The 12,422-nt window shown below is 44.2% G+C and overlaps 1 protein-coding gene across 1 annotated transcript in view; it reads right to left on the bottom strand.

Moving 5' to 3' along the window:
• The window catches only part of magi1b (membrane associated guanylate kinase, WW and PDZ domain containing 1b), a 139,490-nt gene that overhangs the window by 14,051 nt on the left and 113,017 nt on the right, over positions 1–12,422 (bottom strand). Inside the window, 5 exon segments of the mRNA XM_038695509.1 lie at positions 1,016–1,208; positions 1,869–1,960; positions 5,417–5,660; positions 7,592–7,636; positions 8,104–8,135. Coding sequence (XP_038551437.1) covers positions 1,016–1,208; positions 1,869–1,960; positions 5,417–5,660; positions 7,592–7,636; positions 8,104–8,135 — 606 coding nt within the window.

Genomic DNA, 12,422 nt, shown 5'->3' on the forward strand with positions numbered 1-12,422 from the left:
ATGGAATCATATATCCTTAAGATTTTCATGAAATCAAACCCCATTTGACACTGTTACTGGTCTGCATTTTGACATTCAGTAATTAAAGCTCTATACAGACGTTTTCATTGTTAGTGTCGTAGTCTGCCATTCCCGCACTGAATTCAGATCGCCTTCACATGTAAGACTGTAACTGGAAACAAGTCATGCATGTAGTCTGGGTTAATTTTACTTCAGCCTCACTGTTTACTGTCCACTCTTTTTACACCGTGTAAATGTTGTATTAAGTTACTGCTAATGCAAACTAACATCCCACTGTTGCTGTGTCACATTAAAGAGTTCAGCTGGTGAAACAAGAAGAGGCCTTTACTGTGAGGACGCCGCAGAAAACGCGATGCATTTGTCCCAGCTGTTATCCTAATCGCAATCGCTCATTAAAAATGTGCATTGCAAGGAGTGATGGAACGAAAAAGAAGCAGTCACTGTTAGATGAAGAGTTCGGTTGGAGTTACAGGCGACAGGCTGCACACCTCCAGCTTCTAAGCAAGGGAACCAACTTTCCTGCTCCCTGCTTTTGTGTGGAAAACTACTCACCCTGTGCACAGCCTGAAAATTAGATTGTGGTTGGTTGTGGCATGATGGAAAAAAGCAGATTATTGACTAACTGCTTTATTAAAACAACTTTAGTTAGTTATTACGTTGCACTGAAAACAAATACACCAGATGCTCTTCTGTTGTGTTTCTTGTGTTGCTTAACACGCTTGCTGCCCTCAGAACTCTGGATCCTGTGTTATTAAATCACGCTCGCTGTTACCAAGGTAGCAACAGGGGCCACCAAATCAACCAGGACTGAAGATTTAAGTTCAAAGTAATTTATTGGTCACTCTGTCCCTGTGTCTCTAATTATTTGCCATAATTCACAAGACATAACTTTGAACAGCTAACAGAAATTACACCCATATGGGAGTGGTTGAACATGGACCTGCCTTCCAGTCTCTAACAGTCTTGGCTGCTCCCTCATCTTAATTCCTCTTACCGGCGTAGCTGGTTTTGCGTCGCACAGTGAGGTTGACGTGGCCTTGCTTGGCAGCCTGCTGCATCAGTTGCACCACCAGCTGGTGCGACTTGCCCACCACAGCTGTGCCGTCTACGCATATCAGCTCATCGCCGGACCGCAGGCGTCCGTCCTCGTCTGCCGCTCCATACTTCACTATGTGGCCGATGTAGATCTAAAACACAAAGCAGATGGAGGAGACTTGTGAGACTCCGTGCACAAATCTAGATCATGAAAATATAAGCAAAGACTCGTAAAAGTTATGTGCTATAGATCGTTAAAATATGTATATGGAAAGGCTTCATCCACATACATACATTAAATAAGAATTCAAAGACAACTTTTACAGCAGGCATGAAGCTGTCATGCAGTACAGGTCTACTACCGTTTAAACCATACTATTACGTCTTTACTTTTCTTTTCAGCCTGCTACAGTTGTCACCAGAGCCAAGCTCCAAAGTAAATCTTTTTTCTTCAAAAAAACACAGTGCTGGCCAGTGAACAAGAACAACTGTGCCTCATTTAAGTGTGAGAGATGGGTGGCTTTTTTTTTTATTTATTTTTTTACACTGGATCAAAGAATCTGTTGTGTAGAAATGACTGATATGATTTTTACTCACAAGCTCAGAACAACCATAGGAGGAAGATAAATTAAAAAAAAAACAGATCTGTTGAAAAACCATAAATATGTGCTGGGAATACAGCGCCCCTTTCGTCATTCAGGTTACAGAATCACTCTAGTTTAAATATTTCACAAAAATATAAAGTGAAAATTGAAAGGCAAACTTAGAGAGAATCAGTTATGAGAGATAACAAGAGTGGGAGAGAGACTCACCGGCTCTCCTGGCTCATTGCCTCCGAGGATCCTAAAGCCGAACCCTGTGTCCTTCCTCCACAGGAAAATGTCCTGCTCCTGGAAGTCTGGAACTGTAAAATCAACAAACCAGCGTTAACATTTCTGCATCAATACCAACAGCCAGCCCAGAGGACTTTCTGTGCCTGCACAAGTACATAAAGAGTTAAGCAGTAGAAATTAGCCAACTCCCTCGATATTTATCACCCTATCCAGTTAAAACGTCATGCTCTAACTTTGTCATGAAGAGGGCTGCAGACAACAGTATGGCCAAAATGGATGCACCCATTGTTCTCAGGGTATCAAACCATTCTCCTGCTTGTGTCAACATGCAAATAATCTTCCTCCCAACTGTTCCGAGCTTTGTCACCAAGATAGCGCTTTGCACAAACAATCTGTCTGGAGGCTTTGTGAAAAGAACAAACAAACAGATCCATCAAAAGATTAAAAGAATCTATTTTAAGAGCATAGGTATAGAGCTTAAATAAACTATCAAAAGCTCGACAGGCTGACAAAGGGAATCAGAGCACCCTCATTCATTGGTCCTGTAATTAGAAATGATCAGGCTGAATATCCACTCTGATGTCTGAAATAGCATAGTTTTATTGTCTTTTCGCTTTTAAAATCATTTTCAGTGACGTTCCTACAGAGAGGACATTACTATTTGAATGGACTACACTCTTTCTTTTATGAAGTGATGTGTGACACGCAAATTCATTTCCGCATATGTGTTGGAGAGCACTTCCCACCTGACAGAAGTGCTAATACATGCTGGAATAGGCTATATATTATTGAGCAGAGTATGGCTAGTTCACAGTCCACTCCCATCCACAGGAGAAAGAAGTGTGTGTGTGTGTGTGTGCGTGTGACTGTGTGCGCGCTTGTCACTAGAAAGGTGCTGTCCTTTAAAAGAGGCACTGCACTGAATGACAGCTCATGGTTCATGTCGCAGTGGAGATGAGGGGAGCCTCAGGGGGGCTAGGGGGAGCCAGGAGAGAGACGCAGCGAGGGTGCATGTGTGTGGCCTCATCCTGGTGTACACATGAGCTTCTTTGCTTTAGTATGTGTATATTTATTCACATATGCATGTATGTGCATGCATTTGTATGGTCGCAGCTGGGCTTGTACGGGCTGACAAACATGCACCTCTGAGCAAACTCCCAGGGCGATTTCTTTTTGCTCCAACACGGGCCACTGCTGCCAAGGCCACTAAAGCCACTAAGAGGCGGCAGGGTGGCAGAAGGCATAAACAGCCTGCTTCCAATCTGTTCCTTCGCTCAACAGTTAAAATCCCCGCGGAATGCAGCTATCTCTTCCAATCTATCACAACGCAGCCGTGGAGGAAGTGGGAGAGAAAGAGTCAAAGGCTAACTGTCGCAATCTGCACCTGCTCTCAGGAGGGGCCACTGCACAGTTACACTCTGCACCTGTCGATTAATGGATCCATAAAATATTCCCACAGTGAGGTAAGTGGGTGATAAAATCAATCAATATTTTACAAAGATTGACGGACGTTTGCAGAGCTGTGAGGGAGGACTGCAAATAACAAGCACGGATGGTTCTAACAGTGTGGAAATTAAACCGAGAACATGTAAAAACCAGACAATAATCAAAGTGAAGGCCAATAAAGCACAAGCGAGTTTTTTTCCCATCCTCTCTGGCCTAGATATTTTAGAGCAGGTTAATGCTGTGTGAGTTTTTTGGGGGTGAGTTCTCTGCAAATGGAAATCGTTCACCACATGGTGTGTTTAAAGACCTTGATCTTAGCAGAACTTTTTTCATTACAGCGAATGTTGCGTAGAGAAATGTCTCTGCTGTAGCTGAAGCCTGTGTGGGGTGCACACAGTTGGATGTTAGGGAGCTCAATGCAGCGTGAGGAAGCGGAGGATGTACACCTGCTGGTCAGCTCTCCTCCCTGTCCTTCTCTGTGTGTTCCTCTCTACTTTTCTAAATCTCAGAATCCATTAATCTCCCAATGCTTGACCTTTCTCTTCTCCTAAAATTCATCTTTCATGTCCCATCGATATGCCTTTGTCGTTTCCTTTTCATTATCCTTTGTGCTCTCTTTGCATGTTCTCCCATTTGTACTGACAAAACTGTCTTCAGCAATTTAGAAAACCCTTGTTGAGACTCCATCACCTTAGGACAGGTAGACATAATCTCCCCTATAGTCTTGGTTTTTTCCTCTCTCCATTTCTATTGTTTACTTCCTTTTCAAATCAAACACTATTGTCCTCTCAGCCCTCCACGGCAGCTTGCCAACAGGCGTTTGCACTACTAGCCCACGCTCAGCACTTCTTTCCACATTCTTCTTCATAGGCATCTAAATAACGAAAATCCTTGACAAGTAGCGCCTGGGAAAGTGTTTATATGTTAAGGTTTCTCAGCCTTTACAGACTCCTGTATTTTATTTATTTTTTACTTGACATATCTGAGGGTTATTCTTTTTAATTGGAGCTATCCTTTGCCTTGGCGAGGCTAGACAAGAAGGAGGGGATTTGCAATCCACTAACATCCACTCCACTATTGCTGCTAATTATACGCCCATGTGTCTCTTAAGGGAAGTCTAGTGTAAAAGTGTGTCAATGGTGCCAGTGCCAACAATTGGACCAAAGTGGCATCTAGTCGCCTTTAAAGGACTGGACCAAGAACAAGCGGGAGAATGCTTCTAACGCTGGAAATGACAATAAAATCAATCCCAACTGTGTAGCTTTGAAGAACTGCTTTAAAGGAATAACTCAACATTTTTGGAAATACATTTATTCACTTTCTTGCTGAGAGTTAGATGAGAAGATTGCCAGTCTCATGTCTGTAAATATTAAGCTAGAGCCAGCAGGCTTAGCCCAAAGACTGGAAGGAAGGGGAAATAACTAGTTTGGATCTGTCCAGAGTAAAATCAATCTGTTTATTGGCTTTAAAGAAAAATTTTACAAATTAACATGTAATATCTGGTTTGTGTAATCCACACACAAACATAAATGTAAAAACAACAACAACAAAGCTAGCTGTTACCCTCTGCTTTCTTTCCTCTGTGTGCTAAGCTAAGTTAATTACCTGCTGGCTCTAGCTTTATATTTAGCACAGATATGTGGGCAGAATTGATCTTCATCTCTCAAGAAAGCAAATAAGCGCATTTTCCCAAAAACTGAACTACTTACTTATATATACTTACGTATTTAAAAATTACATTTAATTTACTTAAATGTATATTCTACAATGCTATTGCCATGCTTATTCTATGTGAATCGATTTAGACAGTTTGCATGTGAGCAGTTCTCATATACACTAAGTGGCCTGTTTATTAGGCACTTTCCACCCCTCTCCAGAAACCAAACAGGAGCACCAATAAAGGTTGGGTCTTTGTTGCTTTAGTTTTAGAGTAGAAACCATTTACTTACATGCACAAGACTTATCTCTTATCCCAAATCTTGCTCCAAAACGTGCAGTACCCAACACACCCTGGGTCTCCCCCTGAGCCAACAGCCCCATGCAGCCCGCATCCAACCGCCACCAAAAATTAATATACTTACGCCTACTTTCATACATGCTCCTGGACTGGGCCCAAATCTTAAAGGGGTCCGGTTTTCTCTGGATGGTCCCGTCTGCTGGGGAGTCCTGGGGCGGCAGGCCTGGCAGGGGCTGAGAGGGGGGTGGGGGAGCGATGCTCTCGCTGAGAGCGGGGGCCAGGGAGTGCAAGGGTGAGTCTGTGTGGGTGCTCCGGTGGCTGGAAACGCTATGCTGGGAGCTGCTCTGACTGTCCTTTCTTGACAACTGCTGTGGAAGAAGCAGATCAATATCATTTGACAATTGAAAGTCCTCTGTGTCGGTACACCTGTGAACATGGAGGTTGAACTAAGAGCTGACAAGACAGGTGGAGACAAAAAAAAAAAAAACTAAAAGGTTATTGAACACTCAGCAGAGGAAAGACAACGGGAAACGAGGTTGTCATTTGTGAGAGGAGAAACAGTGGGATGATAATTTAAATACATACTTTTTTGTGGATTAGAGTTAAAAAAAGATTGAAGATTGCTACTCCTTGGGGCAAAAGGAAGCAGGAGTGTATAAACATTGTTGTGCTGCTACCTTATTCAACGTGAAGAACAATCACGCTGTTAATTATTTTAGCATACAAAGGGGAGAAAAAAAAAAAAGACCTCAATGGTTTCTCATGATTAAGTCATTCAGCTGTGGGAGAAGCAACTGTGGCTCAACTTACAAGGGTACATTGCCTATTCCTTTTGTTTAACAGAGTGGAATGTATTAACAAGGAATTACATCCACTGCTGCATATAGAGATATTCACAGTGAATAAAGCACTGGTGGGGTTTGAAATGAAGGAAGGGTTCTACTGGTGAAGAAATGTTAAACTCATAAACTCATAAATTGCCACTGGCCCCTCAATAACATGGGCACTTAAGCACCTGCTCAAGGATTTGAGGGGAGTGGTGCTTGAGCAGGGAAAGGCACATACAATCCCTGAGCTCAAGCATGCTGCAGGTACAAGTAAAAATCCTTTCTGTCATCCATGTCACGATATCTTTCTTTACAGCCCCGACTTCCCCGTTACGCTGTCAATTTCAAAAAGAAACCAGCAAAGGGAAAGGGTTACAGACAGATCATGGGAAAGAAAGGAAGATATTTTAAGACACTAAGAGAAAATGACAGCAGCAGTTCAGTCTCTTCACATCATGTGACCTCCCAGTACTTCGGATGCAGTGGACAAAAATACACCAGGAAGGGGCGGAGGCAAGCAGCTCATCTGTTCTCAAATATCAAAGTGTTTGGCCTTCAAAGTGCAGCCATGTCTTCAATAAATTCAGACTCATTACTCCCCGAATCAGCCTCCTACACCTCTGCAATTCATGTTTATATTCATCATCCTTGTTAGGCATAAAAGAAGCTTCACACTTTAACAAATATTAAGTGTGAGCTGTGGATCGAGCTGGAATGCTTACTTTACCAGTGTTATGAAGGTTATAACCTCACTGGGTTGTGTGGTGAAATAAAAATCTATGGATTCATATATTTACTCACACATGCGGCCATGTTTGGTGCTAAAGTCAGACCTAGGGTCTCATGCTTTCCTCTCACAGCAATTTTTTTTGGTCACTTTAATTCCAGCAAACAAAATGGCACCTCCATTAGCCAATGAGGCAGCATTTCTTCTTGTTTCTCTCTCAGTTTGATGCACAAAAAAACCCAACCCAAATCTGATTCCCCTTTCAAATGAAAACAAATCTCTTGTTCTTGATGGATCTATTCGATTTGACCTTCTGCAGTCATTGTGTTCTCCCTCTGCGCTCCGGGACCGGTCTAATACATTGGTTTCTCCTGCTCGAATAACATATTAAGGAGACAGAAGATGGGATGGAATGAGGGGTTGAGGGAGGGAGAGGGAGGACTGGTTCAATGAAAACAAATCCTTGCTGCTTCCTCAAATTCTGCTCAGTCCTGCTTTGCCACCAGCAGGCCACACTTAAATTTAGTGCCTCGATGCATCACTGCATTAGCAGTTATCTTTGGTGTGTTTTGTTGCACATAAACAACCAAACATGTCGGAAACATGCAATAACACTATTTTCATACTGAAATCATCACCTCTATCATCTGCTATGAGAATGCTCTACCACCACCATTATCATCTAACAGACTACATATCCAGCACCAATACCACCACACCTTATTCCCCAAATGACATCACATACCCTCCTAGTGTAATCTCTGTATGGAGGAGCAGTCTCATAATCATCCTGCAAAACAAAATTGACAAACACACGTTGAGTCAGACACAGTCAACAGGGTCCCTCCATTAATCCAGCATATATCACAGGATGAGGCCGTCACTCAGCTGTGATCATACATTCAACTCTCACACTGCAAGCTTAGCACCCAGCGCGATGCGATCATCAGCGTGTTAGCAACCCAGCTCACGCTGTGCATCAAAGCCCCTTGCCCAGCCCCTGTCAGAGAGAAGGGGGCGCTGATGTGAAGCCACAGGGATCCACCCCCGCACAGCACAGCATCCCATGTCTACAAACAGACCCACAACATCAGCACAAGTTACACCATAAAGGGGAGAGTTAGAGATGAGGTAAGAGAGCCAGAGGCAGTGAAAGTGCGCCGAATATCCCTCTGACAGACACTTCATGTAGATGAAGGACAGAAGAGGGAAGGATGGATGGGAGAGGGGAAAAAAATATAGGAAGTAAGTACTTACCAGTTTTGGGCTCTTCTTTGCAGGTGCCACCCCTGAAAAGAAATGGGGAAAAGAAAAAGGAGGTTACCAATGTAATGTTATAGTATGTTATCCATGCAATAAAATACAAAACCAGAACAGATAACATGGACTCCCAAACAATGTCACAACAGTGCTCATTTAGCCCTCGTCTCCTTCTCTCTCCTTTCCTCTCTTTCCCTGCTTGGTTCCTTTGCTCGCCGATGCACGGCTGCTGTTTGAGAAGAAAGGGGTGTGTGTGCGTGTGTGTGTGTATGCGCGCAGGCAGCGCGATCTATCTGCATCACTGCCGCGGCCAGCGCTTGGCTTGACTGGTGCAGCGGAAGAGTGGGGCCAGCCCCAAGGGCTAACCCTGCGCTCGCTAGACCCTGGCTACCCGACGGCGGTGCACGAGTGTGAGTAAGTGTGCGTTTGAGGGAGGAAATTGAAAGTTAAGAGGAAAGGACAGAATGGAGAGCAAGCTAGAGAGGAGTAGAGAGGAGAAAAGCGAGCCGTGCTCTGGAGTTCCTGGCCGTAGCATTACCCATGGAGAAGGAGTCCAAGATACTGAACATTAAATTATAGGCAACCGTCAGTTCCCCTCTTACTGAGACCATCTTCCTGTGTCCGCTGAGCGCCACGCTCCGCTGTCGAAGGCTCCAGCATCTATAGGCAGTTGCCGTGTCCGCGCCGTCTCTCCCTTTCCTACTGCCTTTTCCTTTTTTTCCCTCTTCTCTCCCTCTCTCTCTCTCACCTCACTGCACACTGTTCTCCCTCCCTTTTCGTTCCTCAGCATCATCACCCACCGTCCCCTCCCCCTCTGCTTCCCTCCCTCCCCACAATCTAGTCTCCCTCCCACCCCCACATGCTGGTAAACATCCATGCAGATGCACATACACACACAAACACACACACACACACACACACACACTACACGGGCATCAGGCAGCTTCGCGCAGTGCTCCTGACACAAATCAAAGTGTTGTTAAGGTATGACAGACGGGTTTCTGTGTGAGAGAGCAGTGACCAGGAATATCATTGCAGAAATATCATTATCGCAGACAAGCAAGCATACAAAGAAAGGGTGACGGATGACTAAAATGCTAAAACACAGTTTGGATCTAGCCTGGGAAATCTGCTCCTTAAGCACATCACTGCCCTCCCCCTCCCTCCCTCCCTCCCTCCCTCGACTCTGCATGAAATAAACAGTTGCATGAAGTTATGGAAATGAGAAGGGGAGAAGGAATGCATGAAGCAAAAAGAAAAATGCAAGACTCGTGGTATGTATTTACCTGGATAATATTCTACAACGAGTGGAGTATGAACCACACACACCTCTAACGTACAACCAGGGGTGCTTAACATGTGTAAAAGCATGAGTGAGACTAGGCTGTGTCTGATCTAAGAAAATGGGCCACTATTGCGTGTCAGTCCTTTAGGGAAACTGAGAGGATAAGATTTTACACTACACACACACACACACACGCACTCTTATCTTCTTTATCTCTCAGGCATCTGGGTTCATTCACAGCTGACAGCTCCAACTGTGTTGCATCTGCAGCCTTTTTCTCCCCCTTTTTTAATAAATAGGAATCATTCATTCATGAGCACATAACAATCCCCTAAATCAGACTCGTATGCAGATGCACACTGTCAATCCAGAGGAATTCTCTCTGGGCTAAGCATGCTGTCAAACAAAGTGTCAGGCTGGTGTTTGATTATCCTTCATCCATCCACTGCAACTGATCTGCTGCCGCCGGCCATCAGTGTCTCTCAGCACACTCTCCCTCTCTAGCCTTTTCGATTGGACACACTCGTGTCGGCAATAAACACACTTGATTCAGGCCTTCGTGTTGCACTGTGCTTTTTTTTTTCCCCAGTTCACTTTGAAATCGATATTTCACTGTAAAAGTAATATGACTAAATAAGTAATTATTTAAGAGAAATATAGAACTCTACTAAACTGTGAGGCCTTGATGCCCATTCATAAAAACAAGGAAGACGCAACTGTATGCAGGTCAACACTACATTGGTAGGCAGAAGCAGTTCTGTGGGTTTTTTGTGTGTGTGTGTGTGTGTGTGTGACGCACCAGTGTGTGTGTGTGTTTGAAGCTCCTCCATTGTGGATGTTTGGGTCAACCTCCAGTCGTAATTACATACATACAAGAGGGAGGAAAGAGCGGCTTTGGACAGGTGGGCAATCTCGGCTGGCCTGCACACTGACAGTCTGAGTGAGAGAGCGTTGACTAAATCCTCCTCCTGCTCTCAAATAATGGACCGGGACGGCTGTTCCACCCCCCCTGGCCACCAGCTCATTTTATTCAGCTTACTAAATCTTGAAACTTGTGACAGAAAAAACATTATTAATAGTGAATAATGAAGAACTATTCAACCGACGGGGAACACAATTTGTATAATATGTGTTTTTTATGATAAATGATATATCAACTGATTATTACAGAGTATCCAGTATATCTGAGGTTTGCAGTAAAGCATTTTTATTGAGCTTGACAGAATCATTTTGTCATTTTGTCTCACTGTCTAAGGGCCAAACTCCATGAATTTCAGCAAACAACTTTCTTTTTTCTCTGTGTGACAGCCCCCAGCTGGTTAAATTCCTAGTGTCTGGATGCATTGTGGAATCTTTGCAAACACTGGAAATAAGGTGTGGTGGAGTAAACACACCTATACAATGCAATGACACACTAAGTTAAGATTTGTGCACTGGAAAGATGAATTCAGCAAAGGAGCTCTGGCTCTGGATTAACGTATTGGCCAAACTGGGTACAGGCTGACAGGGAGTACAGTACCCTCAGCTGAATGTGTTGCACAGTCCCCTTCAACAGAGAGGAACAGTTGCAACAACCTGGCAGCACAGCAGTCACTAAACGGAAGCCATTACTAAGCAGATTATGTTGTCTGTCCACAGCGCGCGCACGTGTGTGTACATGTTGGTGGATCTCGGTTAGGACGGATGGCTTCCAACAGGCAGGTCCATCTGTCATTGTGGTGACAGTGCCTGGTGACCGTGGGGAACTGACAGACGGTCTCAGAGGAGTGAAAGGCTCACATCAGCTGTGTACATCAGCAGCCAGGATGTGACAGCCCTGCAGAGTACAGCTTTATTTAGCTTCCCTTCATGTGTGTGTACGTAAACAGTGAAATTAAATGTGACAGAGGAGCATACCAATGTGACCAAATAGATGACAAGAGAGAGCGCGCATTAAAAGTTTTAAACCAAAAGTGATGGAACACTTTCTTGCAAGGAAAGCAATGGTGCCTTATTATCAAAAAAAAACCCAACCTAGGAGTGTTTCTCCCCTTTATTGTGCCTTCTTTCTTGTGGCAGGAGGTGAAATTCTCTCCTCCCACAAATGCACACAACCACCCAGAGGAGACCCAGACAGATCTGCAGAGCATTGTCATAGAAACAAAGGACTGTGCAACGGAGGAGACTTACAACTCGCCCAATAGTTATAGAGGTGTGAAGACATGGGAGACTAGTGGTGGGGTGAGTGAGAGAGAGGCTCACCTTGTCCCTGTGCAACAAGCAGTGATTCACAGGCACAGGCCGCGAGGAAGCCAAAAATGAGCCGAGGTGAATCGTGGGCACCTAGCGGGCAGCCTACTCCCCCACCACTGCTTTTCAGGACTGCTATGCTGTTCGTTATGGTGCCAGTGGAACGTGCAGTCAGCAGAATTTTTAATGCGAAGTGGGCAAAAATATGACGCTTCCTGTCCATACAGTGAATTGATTTCCTGCTTTGGTCTGTGCAGGGACCTATCATCAACATTTATCTCTTTTTAATGGGTGTGTACAAGACTGTCTACATTTTACGGGCCTGGTGAATGTGCCTGCCGGTAACTGGGAGTTTGTTTATGTAGGTTATGTAAGTTCACATATTTGTGTACCTATCAGCATGTCTCCACAAAAAAAGTGCTTTTTGACAGGAGGCATTTACAAGCCATCGCTTGGCCAACATTATGCCAATAAGAGCTATCTGATGTGGCAATGATCCACTTTTTACCCTCTTTAAGCGACACTTTCATGAAAAAAAACAACAAAGGAAAACACACATTTCAACCCCCTGTCTGTCATCGACGGTACAATAAATCCCTTTCAAACTGCACTTAAAGGCAATGAGGGGAAAGGCGAAAGAACGTAAACAAGAGGAAATGCACCCTCTTGTGCTTTAACACTATGGGTGCTTTGTAGATGAATGCTCTTAAGAGTTTTCCAAGTAGCCATGCAGATAATCTGAGGCCTCTGACATGTCTTTGGGTATTTAGCGTCGCATTTGTTCAAAGGAGATAAGGAAAGT

The sequence above is a fragment of the Micropterus salmoides genome, unplaced genomic scaffold (genome assembly GCF_014851395.1).
Source record: "Micropterus salmoides isolate LMB-PRFRI ecotype aquatic unplaced genomic scaffold, ASM1485139v1 Ms_hic_scaffold_4, whole genome shotgun sequence".
Taxonomy (NCBI): domain Eukaryota; kingdom Metazoa; phylum Chordata; class Actinopteri; order Centrarchiformes; family Centrarchidae; genus Micropterus; species Micropterus salmoides.